The sequence below is a fragment of the Erythrolamprus reginae genome, chromosome 6 (assembly GCF_031021105.1).
Source record: "Erythrolamprus reginae isolate rEryReg1 chromosome 6, rEryReg1.hap1, whole genome shotgun sequence".
NCBI classification, from domain to species: Eukaryota; Metazoa; Chordata; class Lepidosauria; order Squamata; family Dipsadidae; genus Erythrolamprus; species Erythrolamprus reginae.
The window spans coordinates 5,272,087-5,297,851 of NC_091955.1; the positions used below are offsets into that span (position 1 = coordinate 5,272,087).

The following is a 25,765-nucleotide window of genomic DNA, read 5'->3' on the forward strand; positions in this document are numbered from 1 at the left end:
GTTGCTCCACCTCCGCCGTTCATTGGCCGCGCCTGCAAAGCCGGTGAGGTCGGGCCGGGCCTGGCGGTGGAGGGCCGGCCTGGTCCGGCCGTGAGGGGAGAGCCACGCCGGGAGTGGCGGGCGCAGGTGCGGAGAGGCGCGGCTGGCTTTTAGCTCTTTCTCTCTCACACACCCCCGGGCCCCTTCCAGGGTGAGGGTCTCCCGGGGGAGGGCTTTCCCAGGCAGGGGTGTGTGTGTGTTGTGTATCAGGGCGTGGGACTGCACCCCGCTAATTTGCCTGGGCAGCGTGAAGATGGGTTGGACTTCAACGCCCAGAATTCCTCGGTCAACCTGCTAGGCCTAAGGGATTCTGGGAGTTGAAGTCCACCCATCTGAGGGGAATGTTAGTTGAGGGATTATGGGAGTTGAAGTCCGCCCATCTGAGGGGGATGCTGGTTGAGGGATTATGGGAGTTGAAGTCTGCCCATCTGAGGGGAATGTTAGTTGAGGGATTATGGGAGTTGAGGTCTGCCCATTTGAGGGGATTCTGGTTGAGGAATTATGGGAGTTGAAGTCTGCCCATCTGAAAGCCTGCTGGCTGGGGAATTCTGGGAGTTGAAGTCCACCCACCTGAAGGGGATGCTTTGTTGAGGAATTCTGGGAGTTGAAGTCCACCCATTTTAAGAATGCTGGCTAGGGGATTCTGGGAGTTGAAGTCTGCACTTCTGAAAGCATTCTAGCTAGGAAATTCTGGGAGTTGAATTCCGCCCATGTTAAGGATGCTGGCAGGGCAATTATGAGAGTTGAAGTTCACCCATTTTAAGGCTGCCGGCTAGGGAATTCTGGGAGTTCTAGGGAATTCTGAGAAGTTCCAGGTAGGTAAATGCCACGCTGTTTTAATGTAAAAAATAATTGCCTTGTCCCATTTTGTCCTGAAAAAAATCTTGATTTTCGTATTCCGTATATAATATACTATATTATTATTATTATTATTATTATTATTATTATTATTATTATTATTATTATTATTAATAATAATAATAATAATTTTTAAAAAACATAATACACCAGGCATTGTGATTGTGGAGAAAAAGAAAGTATGGATCATCAACATCGCAATCCCAGGAGACAGCAGAATTGAGGAGAAGCAGCTAGAGAAATTAGTGAAATACGAAGATCTAAAAATCGAGCTGCAACGACTCTGGCATAAGCCCGTGAAAGTGGTCCCAGTGGTACTTGGCACGCTGGGCTCAGTGCCAAAGGATCTCAGCGGACATTTGAAAGCCATCGGAATTGACAACATCTCCACCTGTCAATTGCAAAAGGCCACTTTACTGGGTTCGGCAAACATAATTCGCCGCTACATCCCGCAGTCCTAGGTGCTTGGGAAGCGCCCGACTGGTGATGAAATAATGAAATCCAGCATAGTGATCTCGTTTGCTGTGTTGTATTGTTAATAATAATAATAATAATAATAATAATAATAATAATAATAATAATAATAATAATAATAATAATAATAATAAAATAATAATAAAAATAATAATAAAAATAATAATAATAATAATAAAAATAATAATAATAATAATAATAATCAGTCTTTTTTTTCCCCAGTGATGTTGTAACTTGGAATGGTTACTAAATGAACTGTTGTAAGTCGAGGACTGGCTGCGCTTTTTATTCAGTCGAAGAAGTTGGGTCTGGAAGAAACAATATGGAAATCAAGATTTTTTTTCAGGACAAAATAGGACAAGGCAATTATTTTTGACATTAATACAGCATGGCATTTACCTACCTGGAACTTCTGACTTGTATTAAACAGTTCAATGAAGGCTCAGGTGTTAACAATACCCCAGAGTGGCAATTATCATCAGAGAAAAAAAAAGATAGATATCTGTATATTTCCTTTCACGAACGATGCAGACTTATAAACATTTGTGCTGGTTTAAGAGCAAAATAAGAATCCATGTTAAAGCTTAACGCTGTCTCCTTTCTGTAAATTTAGTATACAAAGTAAATAAACAAAATCTGACAAACAATCCCCATGCAGTAAAAGACCTTGGAATACTAATATCAAATGACCTAAGTGCCAAAGCCCACTGCAACAGTATCGCCAAAAAGGCTTCTAAAATTGTCAACCTGATCCTACGTAGCTTCTGCTCCGGCAATCTCACACTACTCACCAGAGCTTACAAAACTTTCGCCAGACCCATCCTCGAATACAACTCACCTGTTTGGAACCCACACCGAATTTTGGACATCAACACCCTAGAAAAGGTCCAACGATACTTCACCAGAAGAGCCCTTCACTCCTCCACTCGAAACAGAATACCCTACGAAAAACCCTGGGTCTAGAAAGCTTAGAACGACGACGCCTTAAACATGATCTAAGTATTGCCCACAAGATCATATGCTGCAACATCCTGCCTGTCAACAACTACTTCAGCTTCAACCGCAATAACACAAGAGCACGCAACAGGTTCAAACTTAATATCAACCACTCCAAACTTGACTGTAAAAAATATGACTTTAGCAATCGAATTGTTGAAGCGTGGAACTCATTACCAGACTCCGTGGTGTCAACCCCCAACATTTTTCCCTTAGACTTTCCACAGTTGACTTCTCCAGGTTCCTTAGAGGTCAGTAAGGGGCGAGCATAAGTGCACTAGTGTGCCTTCCGTCCCCTGTCCAATTGTCTCTCCTATATTTTATATATCTTTTCTCCCATCCATATATCCTTCTTCTACTCTTCATTGATGTATTCTATTCTCATATCTCTTCTTCTATCCCTTCCCTGATATTTACTACTACACGTTTTTATTCTCCTAAACTTTCAATTTGTATTGGACAAAATAAATAAATAAATAAATAAATAAACACAAAAGTGACCCTTTTTTGCTGGGTTTTTTTTGGGGGGGTAATCCCTAGTAACGGTTTGAAGTTACAACAGTGCTGAAAAAAGGGGACATATGACCATTTTTCTTACTTACAGCTCTTGAAGCATTTCCCCCTGGGGTCACATGATCAAAATTTGGACACTTGGCAACTCACTTGTATTTATGTCGGTCGCAGTGTCCCGGGTCACATGGTCATGTGATTTTTGCAAACTTCCAACCAGCAAAATCAAATCAAATCAAATAAATAAATAGGGAAGCCAGATTCATAGACCAACTGAGTTGCTAACTTAACAACGGCAGTGATTCACTTAGTGATGGTGTTCTCGCTTAACAACATGAATTTTGGGTTCCCTTGTGGTCTTAAATTGAGGGCTTCCTGTACATCTCAAAATTTATTATCTATCTATCTATCTATCTATCTATCTATCTATCTATCTATCTATCTATCTATTAGATTTGTATGCCGCCCCTCTCCGCAGACTCGGGGCGGCGAACAACAGTAAAACAATATGAACAAATCTAATATTAAAAGTAATGTAAAAAACCCCAATTTAAGAAACCAATCATACATACAGACATACCATGCATAACTTTTATAAGCCTAGGGGGAACGGAATATCGCAATTTCCCCTTGCCTGAGGACAGAGGTCGGTTTTAAGGGGCTTACGAAAGGCAAGGAGGGTGGGGGCAACTCTGATATCTGGGGGGAGTTGGTTCCAGAGGGTCGGGGCCGCCACAGAGAAGGCTCTTCCCCTGGGTCCCGCCAAACACCATTGTTTAGTCGACGGGACCCGGAGAAGGCCAACTCTGTGGGACCTAACTGGTCGTTGGGATTCGTGTGGCAGAAGGCGGTCCCAGAGATATTAGCTCTCTAAATTGTTTCATCTGATTACTGTATTCTTAATGAAAATATTTTTCTTCTGGTTTATGTTGCGGGCATTCAAGCAAGTGTATTTGGCTACCTGCATTGCTTATTTATTTTTACTTATTTTTAAGCAGATTTGTTTACAGTGTCTTGGTGGCTCAGTAGCTTATAAATACAATGCAATAAATGAAAAATACAGACATACAAAAAGACCAAAAACCACACAATGTATATATGTTATTAAACAGGGGAGAGACACTTCTAAAGCTGATAAATCTAGCAGTGCCATCAGCCCAACCTCCGTTCTCCATGTTTCATAGGAATTTCCTTTTGCTGATCATAAAACGGGGTTTCTGATCCGTTGAGCTGCTTATTTCCGGCCTGGGATTAAGAACCTTGTATTCAGAAGCTACAAAGGATTATCTTGTTGAAGACTCAGAAACAGAAAGATGTTGAGGGATGGGAAACATACTTTTTATTTTCTGCTGCAAAGATAGATGATAGGATAGATAGATAGATAGATAGATAGATAGAAAGAAAATGGTAGATAGATAGATAGACAGACAGACAGACAGACAGACAGACAGACAGACAGATGATAGATAGATTAGATAGATAGATAGATAGATAGATAGATAGATAGATAGATAGATAGATAGATAGATAGATAGATAGATTGGATAGATAGGATAGACAGTGATAGATAGATAGATAGATAGATAGATAGATAGATAGAGAAAGATAGATGATAGATAGATGATAGATAGATAGATAGATAGATAGATATAGATTGATTGATTGATTGATTGATTACTGGTAGATTAGATTAGATAGATAGATAGATAGATAGATAGATAGATAGATAGATAGATTAGATAGATAGATAGATAGATAGATTAGATAGATAGATTGATAGATAGATAGATTGATTGATTGATTGATAGATAGATTGATAGATAGATAAAACAGTAATAATACAGAGAATGAAGATAGATACTTTATACTTTATACTTACATTATGTTATACATACTATAATACAATACTGTACTATATTTGTATGACAAATAAAATAAAATAAATATATATAAAATAGATAGACAGACAGAGAGAGAAAGAGACAGACTAGATAGATAGATAGATAGATAGATAGATAGATAGATAGATTGATAGATTGATAGATAGATTGATAGATAGATAAAACAGTAATAATACAGAGAATGAAGATAGATACTTTATACTTACATTATGTTAAACATACTATAATACAATACTATATTCGTACCTTTTCACTGGACTTTCCATTTAAAGTGATCTAAACGATAAAGCCCTCCTTATTCCATCTGTTTATGAAATCAGCCATGTAAGCATGTTTTACTTGGTTGTCTTTCCTGTTTTATTGAATAATCAATAACTCCTCCTCTATTTGGAATAGAATTACGACTAATGGGCGTCCAAAAAAAAATTAAAAAGAAAGATTGATGCAAGCTAAGTGTGACCTTTAGCTTCCTCCTGTTTAAAAATTAAACTTGGGGGGGGGGGGGAAGCAGCATTTAAATTTTTAAAAATCCAATAAAACAATGCAGGTGCTTGAGTTTTTATTCTTAAATTTCCCATCTCTTTCATCACACATAGAGAGAAACCTTGACTTTATCACCACAAATCACAACTTCTCTGATTTGCTGGCGAATGCTGGCTGGGGAATTCTGGGAGTTGAAGTCCAGATATCTTCAAGTTGCCAAGGTTGGGAAACACTGCCTTAAAGCATCCTCTCTATTAGACAGTGGGGGGAAATCTAGAGAGGGAAAAAAAATTATTCCTGAGGTGCCCATTGAGGCCCCAGGTTCAAGAAGAGGCTGACACACACCCCCTGGAGAAACTTTCCCTCAGCCATTTCTGTGATCCTCACAGGACTTGTGTTGATTGACATTTCTCCTTCAGGGGCTGCCTCTTTTCCTTCTTTTTTTTCATTTTTCCCTTTCTTTCTTTTCAGGCCATTGGGTAGGCCTGCCTGTCAGGGGTGGCGTTGGCAAGACGAAGGAAAAATGAACTGGGTTGGGGGATCGCGGTGAGTGAAGCCAAAAAGGCCTCACAGTGACACAATTGTCTTTTTTTTAAGTGTGAGGGGACATAATGTCTGCTCTAAAGTGGTTTTATATTTTTTATATTTTATTTTATTTTATTTATTTTTATTGTATTTATATTTATTTTTATTTTTATTTTTATTATATTTATTTTATTTTATTTTATTTAGGGCGACACGTGACTTTCGTTGTCAATAACAATAAAGTATTTATATATATTTATGTCACAAACAATCTAAGGCTTGAATGTATCCAATGCTCCTTTCCTCTTCTGATTATATTTATTTTATTTTATTTTATTTTTATTTTATTTTATTTATTTTTATTGTATTTATATTTATATTTATTTTTATTATATTTATTTTATTTTATTTTATTTAGGGCGACACGTGACTTTCGTTGTCAATAACAATAAAGTATTTATATATATTTATGTCACAAACAATCTAAGGCTTGAATGTATCCAATGCTCCTTTCCTCTTCTGATTATATTTATTTTATTTTATTTTTATTTTATTTTATTTATTTTTATTGTATTTATATTTATATTTATTTTTATTATATTTATTTTATTTTATTTTATTTTATTTAGAGCGACACGTGACTTTCGTTGTCAATAACAATAAAGTATTTATACATATTTATGTCACAAACAATCTAAGGCTTGAATGTATCCAATGCTCCTTTCCTCTTCTGATTATATTTATTTTATTTTATTTTATTTTATTTTAATTTTATTTTATATCCAGCCTTCAGGGCGACACGTGACTTTCGTTGTCAATAACAATAAAGTATTTATACATATTTATGTCACAAACAATCTAAGGCCGTGAATGTATCCAATGCTCCTTTCCTCTTCTGATTATATTTATTTTGTTTTATTTTAGAAAATTCATATTGCCGACTCAAGGCGGCTTACAAAGGACATAAAAACACAACATAAAAGAAGTAAAAATAATTTTTAAAAAAGACAATAAAATCATATAATAACCCCCTCATCCTGGCAACAATACACATTCATTCCCCGCCCCCCACAGCATCAATAAAATGATTTTTTTTTAAAAAAATAAATCCAATTCTTGCATTGCAAGGCCTGCGTAGTACTGTGACAGGAAGAGAGAGAAAAAAATAGGAATTATTGATTTTGGATTTTCAAGGCTGTGGTAGAACTTTCTCTTTTGAACTTCTGCCTGCTCTTCAGCATTATTATTATCATTATTATTATTATTGTTGTTGTTGTTGTTGTTGTTGTTGTTTTCACAAAAAATAGTAATATAAATGAGATTTATATACTGGATTTCGTATAATGTATATTACAATATACATTACTACTACTAGTATTATTATTATTATTATTATTATTATTATTATTATTATTATTACCCACCTTTGTCGTCAGGCATGGGGGAACTGAGATATCTCCCCCGGGCCTATACAATTTATGTATGGTATGGTATGTTTGTATGTATGTCTGCTTAATAATGGGTTTTTTAAAATATTTTAAATTGTAAATTATTAGATTTGTTATGAATTGTTTTATTGTGTTGTGAGCCGCCCCGAGTCTACGGAGAGGGGCGGCATACAAATCTAATAAATAATAATAATAATAATAATAATAATAATAATAATAATAATAATAATATTGCCAGCTCTCTTGGGGTTAGATAAATTCCTGTTTTATGGACTTCCCTGTTCATTATATTATTTTTTGCAGGGTAGAGAAATGCAGTCCAGAAATATTTAAAAATACTGGCATGAGGGAAAACCCTCAGATTTCTTCATTTTGAAAACAGATCAACACCTCATGGCCTCCATTATGATCTATTTTATGGGGATATTCATCTTTGTCCCAAATCCACAATATGTCGGGTTCTCGGACTCATTTTTCTAAAATGATCATTTTCCCAAAACAACCAAACATCTCTCTGTATTTAGAAATTTAGGAAAATTTTGAAACAGGAAAGTATAATGTTAGAGACGATACAGCCATGATTTTAGTAGTCCTCCTTCCTTCTTCTTTTTTTTTAAAAAAAATTATCTTTCCAACCAAAAAGCAGTGGAAACTTTGTCTCAGATATTTAAAAATCCAAAACTTATCTATTTATTAATTTGTAAATATATTTGATGATAATAAGCTCTGCAATGCAAATTGGTAACTATAATTTAAATACTATACATATGCCTATTTTAGACAATTATATTTTTAATTTACCAGTTGTTTTTAAAAATAGTTTTAATTATAGTGTGTATTTTTTGAATTGTATGCTGGCCAGCTATAGGCAGCTATAGACATAGAATGAATGAATGAATGAATGAATGAATGAATGAATGAATGAATGAATACATACATACATACATACATACATACATACATACATACATACAGTACATATATACATACATACATACATACATACATACATACATACATACATACAGTACATACATACATGCTGTACATATATCATAGCAAATGTTATGATGCCATGTACATATTAATAGAAAATGATTAAAATAATAGGATAATATGCAATATTTATTATTGTAATTCTGCCAATCAACAACTATAGATTGGAATGCATATATCTGTTTATTTTGGATAAATAATGCTTTTATTTCATATTTTTATTTAGTTTTTTTATTGTTTGAAAATGGTTGTTTTTTTAATGTTTTCATTGTTTTCATTATATATATATTCATTTGTAAGCCTCAGGTTCATTAATTGAAATAAGTGGCTGTATAAGTTGAATAAATACGTCATAATGAATTATGCCATGCATACATTAATAGCAAATGATGATTACTACAGTTCGATAATATGCAATATTATGCTAATCATGCTAAACAATCATCGTAAATTGAGATGTATTATAATTATGATAATGCCATGCAGGAATTAATTCTAAATTAATACATTATGTTGAATGAAATAATATAATAGGAAATATTTACTATGCTAATTGTTGGCATGAATTGTTATCACAAATTATTATACATGATGAAAAATAATAGAAACTAGTTGGTATAGTCATTAAGGTATTGGCAGAGCAATTTGTGATTGTGAAAGCTGGCTGGGTGGCTATGGGCCAGTCACTCTCAGAAGAAGCTACCTTGCAGGGTTGTTCCGTTGAAAATGGGAGGGAGAGGTATTAAGTACCTTTGCCAGTTTGGATATAAAGATGGGAAAGGCCTGAAAAAATGATGCTGTAAACAGAACAGTTCTGAAAACATTTAATATTATTCAAATATTCTCACTTCTTTGAAACCGTCCCTTCCACCCACAAATTTTAAGTCTTCGGAATTTTGAATTAAGTGGGCAAGAAATTTAATCGAAGGAAAAACACACCATTAATAACAATTTCTGATTTGGTGGTTGAATAAATCTGGCTTCAATTTATATAAAATGTCTAAAAATGCTTCTTCTTTTCTCTCTTCCATTTTCTAGTCGAAGAATCATGCTTACCAAAGAGAGAAGAAAACAGAAGGTAACTAATGATTACACTTGAAAAATATATGTGAGCTAGCCAGGAATCTTCACCATCCTCATTGTCGTCATCACAATAATTTTATAATAAAAAATTTATGAACCAGTTGTGGAAGTTTGCATATTTTATAATGATGGAGCCATGGTAGCTATTTTCAGATATATTGTAAGCTGTTTTAAAATAATACATTCATAATCATTGTTGTGCAGAAGTTTAATATACCGTATGCTTAATATATATATATACACTACATACATACATACATACATACATACATACATACATGCACACATACTGTACTTGTCAGAAAGTCACAAAATGTTCTATACGAACATGCATGTGATACTTGCTGCTACTGCTTCTCAATAGGATTTTTTTGAAAAGGAAAAACTGAAGTCAAAGATGAAGTTACTGGGAGTATCTCCTTTGAAAAGCTCAGCTGTCAGTTTGGACCTTCTCAATCTCTACGTTGTTAATCAGATTTCTACAAAGAAAGAAAATGCTGGTAAGTTAAGAACAAATTTCACAGAGACAGTTTAATTTTTTATTTATTTTTTATTTATTTATTTATTTTGTCCAATAAACAATAAGGGTTTTAGTGGGTATATATCTATATACACATAGTAAAATACATGATGAAGGTTATAGAGGAGATACTCATAGTAATATATATATAAGAAATAATAGAAAAGAAGATATAGTAATAGAACATATCCATGAAAGAATAGAAGAAGAGATATAGGAATAGAAGAAAGGGATAGGAGATATAGGAGAGCAATAGGACAGGGGATGGAAGGAATTCTAGTGCACTTGTACTCGCCCCTTACTGACCTCTTAGGAATCTGGATAGGTCAACCATGGATAATCTAAGTGTTGGGGGTTTGGGGATGACACTATGGAGTCCGGTAATGAGTTCCACGCTTTGACAACTCGGTTACTGAAGTCATATTTTTTACAGTACAGTTTGGAGCAATTAATATTAAGTTTAAATCTGTTGTGTGCTCTTGTGTTGTTGTGGTTGAAGCTGAAGTAGTCATTGACAGGCAGAACGTTGCAGCATATGATCTTGTGGGCAATACTTAGATTTTGTTTAAGGCATCTTAGTTCTAAACTTTCTAGGCCCAGGATTGAAAGTCTAGTCTCATAGGGTGTTCTGTTTCGAGTGGAGGAAGAGTAGAGTAGAGCAGAGCAGAACAGAACAGAACAGTTGGAAGACGACCAGAGGAAAGCCTGTAAAATCTCAAACAAATGGTTGTTCAATCTCTTCTTAAAAACTTCCAGTGATAGAGCACCCCAAAACAAGTCATTCCACTGGTTAATTGTCCATGCTGTTTGGAAATTTCTCCTTAATTCCAGATTGTTTCTCTCTTTGATCAGTTTCCAACTATTGTTTCTTGTCCTGCCCTCTGGTGTTTTGGACAATTATTTGACGCCCTCTTCTTTGTTAGGACATCACCAAATCCTAGCTGCCCTGTAGCCACAATATTCATTTCATCAAATTTCAACCGTATTTTTCATCCGAATTGCAAGTTTGCTGCTGTAATAAGAAGTAGGAATTGGGCACAAAAGGCTGCAACCTATAATATCCTGCTTGCCAATTGCTAGTGGGAATTAGAGCTGTACGATTGTTTGGATTCGGTTCCAACAAAGTGCTTTGGAACACAAGATAATGAACTAAACACCTGTCTACCTTGTGCAAAGTAGCTGCCATTTTTCTTAAGACTTCATGGCACAATCCTAAACTGCATCAACAGGGGAATACACTCCAAGACCAGGGAAGTCTTAATGCCACTCTACTACGCCCTGGTCCGACCACACCTGGAGTACTGTATTCAGTTCTGGTCACCACACTTCAAAAGAGACATTAAAACTCTGGAGAAGGTGCAAAAAAGAGCAACCAAGATGATTAAGGGATTGGAAACCAAGACTTACGAAGAGAGACTGAGGGAACTGGGCATGGATAGCCTAGAGAAAAGGAGGGCCAGAGCGGACATGATAGCAGTCTTCAAGTATACGAGGGGATGTCACAGAGAGGAGGGGATCACTTTATTCTCCAGGGCACCAGAGGGCCGGACGAGGAACAACGGCTGGAAGCTGGCCAAGGAGAGATTCAACATGGAGATAAGGAGGAACTTCCTGACGGTCAGAGCGATCAACCAATGGAACAACCTACCAGCGGACGTTGTGAACTCCAACACTCTGGACATTTTTAAGAGAAGATTGAACTGCCACTTGACTGGTGTACTATAGGGTTCCTGCTTGGGCAGGGGGTTGAACTCGATGGCCTTCATGGTCCCTTTCAACTCTAACAATAAATAAATAAATAAACAATTATAACCAGGCAGGAAAAGACATGATTGCTTTTTAAGGTTGGGGACAGGTGCTATGTCTGCATTCCCAGGTAGCCCTTAATATCTACAGTATTTGGATTTGAATCTGAATAACTGGCCAGGTTCTGTGCCTTCAGATAAAAATATAGAGATATGGAAATATAAAAATAAGAGATATAAAGTAGAGATTGGAGGATAGAGATAGATGGGTTGATCCTTCTATTCCTGTTTAACTCACTGTAATCTTGCTAATAATCTTCATTTTAATTGCAGAGAATATTCGAAAGCCAATTCATGTAGATATTAACAGAGAAACTCAAATTCCTTTGAGAAAGCAAAATATAGAATTTCCCAAATCACCAGAATGTAGACCAGCTAAGCTGTCCCTTGATGACATCCAGCACAGGTACATAAAATGTCTATTCTCTTTTCACATTTTAGTACAATGCTTTCATTTCGTTCATGGGTTGCATTTTCAAGTGCAATTTTCCCCCTCAATTCCCAATAATTCCCAATTATTTTTCCAGTGTATGCTTGAAGTACTAAGATTTCTGGATCATTCTCTTTTTGGAGGCATTGCCTTGCATTAAAATTGATGTGAACATGCTGTATAAAGAAGGATGAAATGCAATGAAATCGTAGGGCAGTTAATATCCATAAGATATACTGCACTCTTCATTAAAACTCTCAAATGTTTCCATGTTCCTAAACTCATGATAAAATAGATTACAGGGCATCCAGTTACTATTAAATGAAAACTTGTTGGTTTCAGAACTTTCAACCTCATTTCTCTTTATGGAAAGTTATAAACGAATAGCTATACATTCAGCTATGATTCTTGACAAATGTATATTTTATTTTATGTACGCTGAGAGCATATGCACCAAGACAAATTCCTTGTGTGTCTAATCACACTTGGCCAATAAAATTATATTCTATCTATTCTATTCTTAACTAAAGATTTGTACTTTATTTGCTGATTATCTTCCTCAATCATCTCAGATTTTCCTCTATCTGAAAATGCATAAATCATATGTTGTTTTTTAAATACACCAATGACTTAGTTTGTTTTTAAAAATTATTTTCTTCATAGGATACAAGAAGAAATCTTGGATAGTAGAAGAAAATACCTCTATGAAAAAGCCAGTGTTCATTCTGAAGTGAGGTCTTTTCAATAAAGATTTATAGTATCACTTGTATCTCTGTGTCAGATGTAGCACAATGGTTTGTATTTATGTCATGAATTTTAGAGCAGCTTGTCATAAACTTCATCTTTCCTGTATAGCTCTACTCAATCTCCCTTTCCAAAACAATGCTAAAATGATATATAAAACCATCAGTATAATAAAATACACCCTCCCCCCAAAAAAAACCCTCCAATAAAATACAGACATCATAAAATAAATAAATGCATATTACTAGACAATTCCATTCAGTTGGCCAGTTCTTCTCTAAAGAAAAATGGTATTTCTATCACTGAAGTTAAGTTTATAAAATGAACAAATTTCTTAGAAGATGTTTAATCTGTCATGAAACCTTTTTCTAATGTATTGACAGGAGTTAAGTACTTCTTGGCCAGTAAATAATAAAGAAGACGACTTCTGTCTTTCTACAATAGCATACAGGCCAAAAGAATTCTCTGCACCAGATTCAGAAGTACCAGTTGGTCTATATTTCCAGCAACTGACTAGGTAAAAATAGATTATTAATTATGTTACTGTACTTTTAAATGCACCATCATCTTTGTGGGGAAAAGCCCTTGCTTTGTAATAGTGATTTTTTCATGTGAATTTTTAATAAGGTTATAAGTCTTCGGAGAGGGGCGGCATACAAATCTAATAAATAATAATAATAATAATAATAATAATTTTTTAGGAAAAGCGGGGGTTAATCACTTATTATTTTATTTTATATCACATACATATATAATTATGCTATTTTTTGAGATTATGTGCACTGCCTCACTGTAGCTTACCTCCATCCCCCAAAAGGGATCTGCTTTATTGAAAGTAAATTTTCATATTTTATAGTTATTAGATTTCTTATATATTGTTATATTTAATGTTGTACGCCACCCTGAGTGGCCTCGCGAAGGGCAGCATAGAAATCTAATAAATAAATACCGGTAAATAAAATAAACAGACACTAGCAGCCATGTCTGATGTAGAAATCAGAATTGTATTTATCTTCCGTCTGTTCATGCTCATTTTGCTGGACTATCATGTTTACAAATGAGCTTAAGTACCTAAAGCTAAATGTATCTGAGCACTACCTAAGTCATATCCAAATTAAAAATAATATTATCAAATGTGACAGAATATGGTAGTTCTTTTTTCTGAAATGAACATATTCAGATAAATAGGAAAGTGAACACTAGAACAAGGGGACACAATCTGAAGTTAGTTGGGGGAAAGATCAAAAGCAACATGAGAAAATATTATTTTACTGAAAGAGTAGTAGATCCTTGGAACAAACTTCCAGCAGATGTGGTAGATAAATCCACAGTAACTGAATTTAAACATGCCTGGGATAAACATATATCCATCCTAAGATAAAATACAGAAAATAGTATAAGGGCAGACTAGATGGACCATGAGGTCTTTTTCTGCCGTCAGACTTCTATGTTTCTATGTTTCTAAATGAATGGATGATTAAATGCAGTATTGTTGGTCCTATTTGATTTGTTTAAAATGTTAGGTATAACACCAGTGATGGTCCAAATCAGAACATTTCAAAACTCTTAGGTGATTCATTAGGTATTTTATACTCTGATTTCATTTCCTGTGACTTTTATTACCCCTCTTTTCCTGACACTAATGGAGCCACAGTGACATACAGTGGTTAGACTGGTTAATCACAGTTATTGAACAATATGTATTTCAAATGAAATATAGGAAACTCAGATTTCCAGTTTTTGTTTAAGAATAAAAACCTATAATCATTGCAGAATTCTAAACCCCAACACAATGTCATGCAAGCCAGAAGTCCACCTTTCATATTAAGTAAAAAAATAAAATTTAAAAACATACGCACTGATACTGTATGTAACATATCAGCGTTTGCCCAGGTTCGCCTGGTGCACCAGTTGCGGCCCTATTTGGACCGGGAGCCACTGCTCACAGTCACTCACGCCCTCATCACCTTGAGGTTCGATTACTGCAACGCTCTTTACATGGGGCTACCTTTGAAGAGTGTTCGGAAACTTCAGATCATGCAGAATGCAGCTGCGAGAGCTATCATGGGCTTTCCTAAATACGCCCATGTCACACCAACACTCCGCAGTCTGCATTGATTGCCGATCAGTTTCCGGTCACAATTCAAAGTGTTGGTTATGACCTATAAAGCCCTTCATGGCACCGGACCAGAATATCTCCGGGACCGCCTTCTGCCGCATGAATCCCAGCGACCAGTTAGGTCCCACAGAGTGGGCCTTCTCCGGGTCCCGTCAACTAAACAATGTCGTTTGGCGGGACCCAGGGGAAGAGCCTTCTCTGTGGCGGCCCCGACCCTTTGGAACCAACTCCCCCCGGATATCAGAGTTGCCCCCACCCTCCTAGCCTTTCGTAAGCTCCTTAAAACCCACATCTGCCGTCAGGCATGGGGGAATTGATACTTTCCCTCCCCCTACGCTTATAAAAATTTATGCATAGTATGCTAGTACGTATGATTGGTTTTTAAATTGGGGTTTTAAATTAACTTAAACTTAAATATTAGATTTGTTTACATTGTACTATTATTGCTGTGAGCCGCCCCGAGTCTGCGGAGAGGGGCGGCATACAAATCTGATTAATAAATAAATAATAAAATAAATTCACATTTCACCTTTTCTCCCCACAAGTCCAGGACACGGTAACTCCATTGATAAGGATTCTGGAAACCATCAAGCCAACGTGGAAGAGTCATTGTATGGCACTTTAAATGACCAGATAACTAGCCAAGATGCAACCTTCCAGCCAGTTGCAAGTTTGTTTGAAGAAGAAAATCAATTTTTGACCTTTCCTCCATCTCAGTCTTACTGTTCTTTTGCTAACCAAAGCCATATTGACCAGCTGTTTGGAGATTTTGGAGATGCAAAAGAAATATTCAGTAAACCCAGCCTATCTGACAGTGAAGAAATGCATCAAATGACAGGTCCTGCCCACTGTGCAGCTGAGAGGGATCTCGCAAGCATCCTCACCGCTCCGGAGATGATCTGCTCCCTTAATAATCGAAGTTTAAATGCAATAAACCAGAATCCAGTTCGGTTCAAACCCTGCAGTATCCAGAACAGAAATTCTACAGACTTTCCTGATCAGCAAAACCTTACTACATTCTTTGATAATATAGGTACTTATCCACAATGCAAGTAGCAAATGTAATGAAGAGGCTTTAAGTTTAAGATGTTGATTATTATTATTATTATTATTATTATTATTATTATTATTATTATTACATTTTATTAAGGCAGGCATTTAATGTGGGTGGGCAAAGAGTCACACATTACAGGGATTTTCTTGCTGAGCTATATTAGACTAGATTAGACTAAAATAAAACACAACAGAACAGAACCGAATAGAATTTTATTGGACACACAAGGAATTTGGAATTATGGCCCATGTTTTCTTTTTAGCGTTATGCTTAGAACTACGTCGCCTAAAACACAATCTAAGTATTGCCCACAAGATCATATGCTGCAACGTCCTACCTGTCAATGACTACTTCGGCTTCAACCGCAGCAACACAAGAGCACGCAACAGATTCAAACTTAATATTAACCGCTCCAAACTTGACTGTAAAAAATACGACTTCAGTAACCGAGTTGTCGAAGCATGGAATTCATTACCTGACTCAGTAGCGTCGACCCCTAACGCCCAACATTTTTCCCTTAGACTCTCCATGATTGACCTCTCCAGGTTCCTTAGAGGTCAGTAGGGGGCGTCCATAAGTGCACCAGTGTGCCTTCCGTCCCCTGTCCAATTGTCTCTCCTTATCTCATTTATCTTTTCTTCCTTTCAAATATGTTCACTTATACTTTTATATCTTTTCTTCTATTCTTTCCTTTATTTATATTATTAGATATCTATTCTCTTCAATGTGTATTATGTATTGGACTAAATAAATAAATAAAAATAAAATAAATAATAAATGTAAACCTATTTTAAAGATTTTTGTTTTGTTTTGTTTTGCAGGAGGTTTTACAAACCAAAAGAAACATACCAAGGCGCCAAAACCTATAACGGGTTTGTTAAAGTACAGGTGAGGTTGTGTGTGTGTGTGTGTTTTTTAAAGAGTTTCATTCACATGAAGCGGAATGGTCTTCCAAAATTATTGTTCCTTTTTCTCCAGCAGAGGATAAACTTCAAAATAAGGCTGAACTATTACAGCTTAGCCTTTGTTTTCATAGAGTAAGTGACTAGCTTTGATTAGTTATAGTCAAAGTAACCAGCAAGAGTTCTATGATCAACATTTATCAACTTGCTTATTATAAAGAGATCCAGTTTAGTGGTTAAGGTTAGTGGTTAAGTTGTGGCCTAATGACTGGGAGATTGTGACTGAAAGCCGGCTGGGTAACTTTGGGTCAATCACCAGGCGATAGCAAGTTCTAGTTCTGCCTTAGATACAAAAGCCAACTGAGTAACTTTGGGCCGGACACCATCTCTCAGCCCAACCCACCTCACAGGATTGTTGTTGTGGAGGAAAAATGCAGAGGAAGAGTATTGGATGTGTTTACCGCTTTGAATTATTTGTAAAAATCCTAAAAGTAGGATACAAAGAAGAAAGGGAGGGATGGAGGAAGGGATGGAGGAAGAAAAAAGGAAGAAAAATAAAACGGAAGGAGGGAAGGAAGGCAATAAAAGGGAAGAAGGAAGGAAGAAAGGAAAAAAGGAAGGAAGGGAGAAAAGAAAGAACAAGAAAGAAAGAAGAAAGAAAGATTAGATTTAGATTTAATTGGATTTATATGCCGCCCCTCTCCGAGGACTCGGGGCGGCTCACAGCATGTACAGAAAAAACAGGAAACAATAATAACAATCCAATTATACATTAAAAAACAATCTTAAAATTCTAATTAAAAACTATCAATATCATTAATTCAGCAGTCAAACTAAGCATTCATCGGTCAGGGGGGAAGGTCTAAGGAACCCCAGGCCTGGCAGCAAAGATGAGTTTTTAAACTTTTTTGGAAGTCAAGAAAAAGAGAAAAAGGGAGGGAGGGAAGAAAAAGAGAAAGGAAGAAAGAAAAAGTAAGTAAGTAAGTATGGAAGGAAGGAAGGAAGGAAGGAAGGGAGGAAAGAAGGAAGGAAGGGAGGAAAGAAAGAAAGGAAAGAAAAAAGAAAGAAAGAAAGAAAGAAAAGAAAGAAAGAAAGAGACATAAGCTGAGGAGACATATTTATGATAGCAATTACTGGCACTTATTATGCAAGAAAACTATTCTTCAGTGCTGATTTAGTTTTCCAAGCCAACCAGTCCCTGTGCAATTGGCCTGGAAGATGGATGATACCTATTAATGTGTCGTATTAAGGACGACACTGGATCTTCTGCGGCTGCAACATTTCTCCAGTTTTGTTTCATCCTCAGGATGAAAATAGCAATGCTTTATATATAAGAAAAGAAAGCAGACTTGACTACGCCAAGCAAATACATTGTTGTATACTAGACCAGTGCCTAAGTATGCATTTCAGCATTGCTGTTGTGTTATATTTTACACTGTAAAGTGGCAGTCCTCAAACTTTTTTGGCACCAGGGTTTCATTAAAGACAGTTTTTCCACAGACTGGAGGCGGTGGGGGATGGCTTCACACACAACATAGATCCCACAGATGTGCAGATCCCACAGATGTGCCCCTTGCTCATGATTCCTAACAGGCGAAGGACCAATACTGATCTGTGGCCAAGGGTTGAGGACCTCTGTTGCATTCTTTGAACATATTAGAATAAGTTCCTATCATTAGATTTCTCTAGTTCTTGTTGTGGTTAGCTCTGGCCCAGCTCCTGCCCCAAGGAATGTGCAGGTGGATGTGGGGGAAACATCCACATGCCGCGGGCCTGTTTTGCTCCCGATGGAATCTGACAACGAAGCCTCCTCTGACCAAGGAAGCATGAGTGACAGGGAAGAGGGGAGTTTGGCAGATAGCCCAGGAGGAGATCAGTCATCTGTATCATCCTTGGATTCTGAAAAAGAATTAATGACACATCCATGCATGCGTAGAGTGATGCATAGGAGACAACAACTGAAGGATTATTACAAGAGAAAATGGGGCCACCTGTGGTTGGGTGGGGCTGCTGTAATTAGTGCTACAGATAAAAGTGCAACCTGGTGTTTTAGCCTCATGGCAGTTTATCTGATTCATTGTTTCGTCAAGATCATGGTTTTTGTGCTGTTCAAGATTGTGTGTGGACTCTCTGGACTTTGGAATTGGACTCAATTTCCCAGTTATTGGGTGAGCAATTGGATTGCATGTAACCTGTGCCTTGTGTGTACCAGAAAATCCCTTTGACATTTAAAAATGGAGCTGTTTCTGTTTTTCTGTTTATAAAAACGTTTGGGTTTTCCTTTTATCCTGTGGTGTGTGTCTTCCTGGACTAATTACCCTGTAATTACGGGCGGTTGAAACACGCTGGCAGAACAATTCTAAAAGATGTCAGATACTTACTGAATGCTAATGAGATGGACTTGCTAAGAGCCTCATTTACTTAAGTTCCCTAAACTATACCGTACCCTAACATCGATCATTTTAACTTGAGGAATAAATCTGGCTTATTTTCCAGCAGGAACAAAGGCCATCCAGATCTCGATGTGGATTATTTGAAGATTTTCAAGCATGAAACGGTAAAATTTCATGGTTTGAGGCCACCTTTCTTTGTTTTTCTTTGAAGACTTTTCGCTTCTCATCCCAGAAGCTTCTTCAGCTCTGGCTGGATGGTGGAGAAGGGAAGGATTTCCATTCCTTGCAGATAGCTGGTCATCTGCATTCTTTTTAGATAATCGTTCAGGTCACTTAGAGGTTTGTCTATGTTCTCAGTCCCCACCCATTTACACTACTGACCCTGAAAACACAGACAAGCCTCCAACATAGTTCCCTCTAAGCTGAGCAGTGAGCAATTGCTCACTTAAAAATCATCATCAACTCAGAGTTTTCCAAACCTGCCCAGAAGCCAAGAGGGAAAGAGTGAGAGGGAAGGAGAGAGAGAGGAAGAGAGGAAGAGAGAGAAACAGATAGAAAAAAGAGAGGAAGGAAAAGAGAAAGAAAAAGAATGGGAGTAAGGAAGAGAGAAAGAAAATCAAAATCTAGTTTGAAACTAGCTCAACTATTTAAGTGGCATTTTGATATTGATAGAGTTGCCCTATTATGAGCTCACTGTTATAGACACACAGGACAGTATTTTATTTTGAAATTCTCTGAGGCAAAACAGGGCGGGTTGTTTGTTTGTTTGTTTGTTTGTTTATTTATTTTTCCTGTGCCGCCCAGTCCCAAAGGGACTGCTGCTCAGACACTATACTTTTCCGCCCACCCCCCAAAAAAATTAGAGGGAACACTGGCCTCCAAGTGGCCTCAATGACCCTCCAAAATGATACAAATGACCAGCTGCTTTCAGTCTGCAAGGAAAATAAATCCTTCCATTCCCCACCATCCGGTCAGAAGTGAAGAAGCTTCTTCCATGAGAAGCGATCGTTTAAAGAAAGTTGCCTGCTACATTTTCCCTGCTACTTGTAATTTAATGTTTTCAAATGTAAAATAATGCACTTGGGGAAAAGGAATCCTCAGTCTGAGTATTGCATTGGCAGTTCTGTGTTAGCAAAAACTTCAGAAGAAAAGGATTTAGGGGTCGTGATTTCTGACAGTCTCAAAATGGGTGAGCAGTGTGGTCGGGCGGTAGGAAAAGCAAGTAGGATGCTTGGCTGCATAGCTAGAGGTATAACAAGCAGGAAGAGGGAAGTTGTGATCCCGCTGTATAGAGCGCTGGTGAGACCACATTTGGAATAATACTGTGTCCAGTTCTGGAGACCTCACCTACAAAAAAGATATTGACAAAATTGAACGGGTCCAAAGACGGGCTACAAGAATGGTGGAAGGTCTTAAGCATAAAACGTATCAGGAAAGACTTCATGAACTCAGTCTGTAGAGTCTGGAGGACAGAAGGAAAAGGGGGGACATGATCGAAACATTTAAATATGTGAAAGGGTTAAATAAGGTTCAGGAGGGAAGTGTTTTTAATAGGAAAGTGAACACAAGAACAAGGGGACACAATCTGAAGTTAGTTGGGGGAAAGATCAAAAGCAACATGAGAAAATATTATTTTACTGAAAGAGTAGTAGATCCTTGGAACAAACTCCCAGCAGACGTGGTAGATAAATCCACAGTAACTGAATTTAAACATGCCTGGGATAAACATAGATCCATCCTATGATAAAATACAGAAAATACTATAAGGGCAGACTAGGTTTAGGTTAGGTTAGGTTTATTGGATTTATATGCCGCCCCTCTCCGCAAACTCGGGGCGGCTCACAACAATAATAAAAAACAGTACAGTACACAATACCAAATCCAATGCCCACCCATCCAGTTCCAATTGAAATTAGATGGATCATGAGGTCTTTTTCTGCCGTCAGACTTCTATGTTTCTATTATTTCTAAAATAATTATTATCCTTATTTATAAGAACATTTTAAAAGAAACCCTTATCATCTTTGTTGCTCTTTTCTGAAATTCTTTCAACACTCCTTCTACCTTCTGTTTTTGTTTTACATTGTGTAAGTTTGCCACGGGAACAAGGCTGAGTTATGCAGAACAAATAACCTCTCGAGCCGATTTGCGTGCAGAGCATATGAGCCATCAGCAGCTACACAGCAGATGCCAAACAACCTGCCCTTTGCATGCGGAAAGATCATTTGTACAATAAGCAGAAAATACACATTTGCTATTTCTTTCTAACCAGATGGGGCACCCGTTTCCTTCGTAAGATTTTAATCCTAAACCAAATAGGAAAGAAACCTGGGGTCCCTTAATGGAATGATGGTGTAATTATGTTAGCGAAGACCAGAGGTGGGTTTCAGCAAGTTCTGACCAGTTCTGGAGAACTGGTAGCGGAAATTTTAAGTAGTTCGGAGAACCGAGAGCAAAAATTTTGAGTACTTCGGACAACTGGTAGCGGAAATTCTGAGTAGTTCGGAGAATCAGTAGTGCAAATTTTGAGTAGTTCAGAGAACCAGGAGCGGAAATTTTGAGTAGTTCAGAGAACCGGGAGCAGAAATTCTGAGTAGTTCAGAGAACCGGTAGTGCAAATTTTGAGTAGTTCAGAAAACCAATAGTAGAAATTTTGAGTAGTTCGGAAGACCGCTAGCAAAACTTTTGAGTAGTTCAGAGAACTGGCAGTGAAAATTTTGTATAGTTCGGACAACAGGTAACGGAAATTTTGAGTAGTTCAGAGAACTGGTAAAGACCACATCTGATTACACCCACCCCATATCTGTCCTTTGATTCCCAAGTCCCAAGTCATTGGGAGGAAATGGGGATTTTACAGTATCTTTCCCCTGCCACACGCACCAAGCCACACCACACCCACCAAACCACGCCCACAGAACTGGACTAACTTAACAACTACATCAAGAAAGGTGGTAAAATGGTGCAAAATCATTTAATAACTGTCTCACTTAGCAACAGAAATTTTGCTCATTTGTAAGTCGAAAGTTGAGGACTAACTCACCGAGAAACAGCATTTCCTTCACGTAAGGAAAGAATTATTTCTATATTATGTTGTAAACAACAGAACATTTTCGAGCAAATCATTTATACCGCGATGTCAAGACCTAAAAGAGAAGCTAAATAAAAGCAGCTCTGGCAAAAATTATACTAATACCATTTTCCTTTTAAATTTTTTTTAAAGCTGAATAAAGAAGTTTACAGTGACTTTGACCAACATTGGAAGCAAAGCAGGCAAAACGGTTAGTTTTAATTTGAAATTCATTCATTCATTCAATTTTTATGCTGCCCAACTTCCTAGGGACTCTAGGCAACTCACAACCAAAAACATAAGACATCCAAATTATACTAAAACCTCTAAAAACAGTTTAAAAACAATTTAAATACAACAGTTAAACCCATGCATACCATTTATGGCCAGATCTCAACGGTTACCACCATCAGATCAATGGCCCCAATGCCTGCCGGAAAACCCAGGTCTTTTTCCACTTTCCGGAAGGCCAGTAGGGCAGGGGTAGTCTGGATTTCAGGAGGTAACTTGTTCCAGAGAGTCGGAGCAGCCACAGAGAAGGCCCTCCCCCATGGACCTGCCAGCCGGCACAGTTGAGCTGAGGGGACCCCGAGGAGACCAACTCTGTGGATCTTTAGCAGTCACTGGGAGCTATGTGGTAGAAGGCGGTCTTGAAGATAGTCTGGCCCTAAGCCATGACCAACACCTTGAATTGTGTCCGGAGACCAATCGGGAGCCAGTGCAATCTTTGGACAATTGATGTAATGTGGGTTTGTAGTCTGAAGTCTCCAAACACTCTTCAGGGGTAGGAATAGGAAAGTGAACCCAAGAACAAGGGGACACAATCTGAGGTTAGTTGGGGGAAAGATCAGAAGCAACGTGAGAAAATATTATTTGACTGAAAGAGTAGTAGTAGATGCTTGGAACAAACTTCCAGCAGACGTGGTTGGTAAATCCACAGTAACTGAATTTAAACATGCCTGGGATAAACATAGATCCATCCTAAGATAAAATAAAGGAAATAGTATAAGGGCAGACTAGAAGGACCAGGAGGTCTTTTTCCGCTGTCAATCTTTTATATTTCTATGAGGATTCCGTATGTTACTGTTTTAGAGTTTCTCAAAACAAACCCAGGAATTTTGTTGCTGTTCTTGTTCTCCAGATGATGATTCCCAGTTAAGTAACCAGTCACCCACTTATTCTCCAGAGCAAGCAGGCAGATATGCCAGTTCCTCCTCTGACGAGGTAAGGACAAACGCTTCCTTGAAGTTGTTCAAATACTTGCGCACTTCAGATTTTTAATCCTCCTGCAAATTATTTTAAGGCCAAGAAGCCCGCTCTATATAATACACATGAAAATAGAACAGCTAATAGCATCGTTGACATTACTTCCAGCTAACTTAATGGATTACAGTAATGGAAAACAAAACTATTGGCTGTGCTTTGAAGCTGGAATTGGTTCTCTTCCATTATATTATCATTTCTCTTCCATTATAAGGTTCTCTTCCATTATCTCAGGGACCGCCTTCTGCTGCATGAATCCCAGCGACCAGTTAGGTCCCACAGAGTGGGTCTTCTCTGGGTCCCGTCAACTAAACAATGCCGCTTGGCGGGACCTAGGGGAAGAGACTTCTCTGTGGCAGCCCCGGCCCTCTGGAACCAACTCCCCCCAGAAATTAGAATTGCCCCCACCCTCCTTGCCTTTCGTAAGCTACTTAAAACCCACCTCTGCCGCCAGGCATGGGGGAATTGAGATACCCTTTCCCCCTAGGCCTTTACAATTTTATGCATGGTATGTCTGTCTGTATGTATGTTTGGTTTTTATATTAATGGGTTTTTAATCGTTTTTAGTATTGGATTATTATTGTACGCTATCTTATTATTGCTGTTAGCTGCCCCGAGTCTCCGGAGAGGGGCGGCATACAAATCCAATAAGTAAGTAAGTAAGTAAGTAAGTAAGTAAGTAAGTAAGTAAGTAAGTAAGTAAGTAAGTAAGGAAGGAAGGAAGGAAGGAAGGAAGGAAGGAAGGAAGGAAGGAAGGAAGGAAGGAAGGAAGGAAGGAAGGAAGGAAGGAAGGTTCTCTTCCATTATATTATCATTTCTCTTCCATTATAAGATTCTCTTCCATTATATCATCATTTATATATATTTTAAAGGGTCGTACGAGCAATAAAAAGGGCTCCTTAACAACCAGAGTGATTTATCGGCCGCTGTCAAAAGAATTACACTGAGTACTCCAATTTATTTCAACAGTCTAAGCCAGAGGAGCGGAGTGAAGGAGCGTCATCGGATTCTCAAGGCTCCTTTTCAAGGACTTCCAGACATCTCTGCTCAGGATTAGGGGGATGTGGGAGGTCAGAGTACGTTTGCCAATTCGACGGCCGGCACTGGAATACAACTAATCTTCAATCCCAGGCAAGATCCCCCAGAACTCCAGGAAAGAATACATTGCACAGAGGTGGACTGCCCTTGTCAGACCTGAACGGTAAGGAGAAGCACGAGGCTTCATCTCAAACAGACGCCTGTGCTGAGCCGGTAGAAAAATCCAACGCAGCTGTGCAGTGTGACATCATCCAGAACTGCCACTGTAAGACGGAGCCGTCCTTCGCCCGCCGTGTTGAAACGGTGATTTCGACAAGCGAGGTAGAGACCACTGGAGGGCAGAACACTCCAGCAGATAGCGCGGTCCTCCAGCCTCCAAATAGCAATGCGTTGTCCACTAAGAATTTGTCTCCTGAAACAGATAGTTTCATAGTGGTAGGGTCAGCCTAGCTCGGTCTAACAAATAAAAGGGGGGCGGTGTGTGTGTAGAAATTGCACCCGGATGTACATATTTATTGGCAACACCGTCAAAGAGCTTAAATTAATATATATTTTCCAGCGGTTTCATTACACAGATTGAGGGATACTTAAATCCATGTGTCGCAAAACGGTGGGGAATTAAGCCACTATAATAATAGGGATTAAAACAATATACAGTATATATAATATCGTTTAGTAACTTTACCTTCTTGGTAACTCCTTCCTCCACCCCTTGACTAAATATGTCTCCCTGTGCCTTCCATTTTTGTTAACGTAGTTTAAAATGAGAATGTCTCTGTGCAAACAGCACTTAAATACATTTTGCATTTGGTCTCCCCCTTCCTAAAGCCAATGCACAGTGGCCCGATTCTGTCATGAGTCCTGCAGGCCAGAATTTGTTGGCAAGCTGACTTTGTCCTCTTCAGCCGAGCTTGGGTCGGAAGGAAAGGAGTCCTCATTTTAAAAGGGTGCCTGCACCAGAAAATTATGGATTAAGGGCCCCAGAGAGAGAGTCCGTTTGCTATTTTGTTTTGAAACCCTCTTTAAACCGTAGTTTCCTGGTTAATCTACGTTTAAGCCTATAAGAGTGACGAGGAGAAGGCACACGTCATCCCGTTATTTATTTATACGTCAAGAA

General features: G+C 37.8%; 1 protein-coding gene across 2 annotated transcripts; it reads left to right on the forward strand.

Annotated features, from left to right (window-relative positions):
• Positions 1-45: 45 nt before the first annotated feature.
• REDIC1 (regulator of DNA class I crossover intermediates 1) lies at positions 46-25,268 on the forward strand. Of its 2 annotated transcripts, XM_070755106.1 has the most exons (12): positions 46-126; positions 9,269-9,308; positions 9,678-9,813; positions 11,912-12,044; positions 12,732-12,798; positions 13,196-13,329; positions 15,477-15,964; positions 16,807-16,873; positions 19,384-19,444; positions 22,501-22,558; positions 23,489-23,571; positions 24,580-25,268. In XM_070755106.1, the coding sequence occupies exons 2-12, from the start codon at positions 9,279-9,281 to the stop codon at positions 25,096-25,098; spliced, it is 1,776 nt and encodes a 591-aa protein (XP_070611207.1). In that variant the 5' UTR covers positions 46-126; positions 9,269-9,278; the 3' UTR covers positions 25,099-25,268. The 2 variants fall into 2 exon arrangements, with proteins under 2 accessions (XP_070611207.1, XP_070611208.1); XM_070755107.1 differs by lacking the exons at positions 46-126; positions 9,269-9,308; positions 9,678-9,813; positions 13,196-13,329 and having other exon boundaries at positions 11,938-12,044.
• The last annotated feature ends 497 nt before the right edge of the window (positions 25,269-25,765 follow it).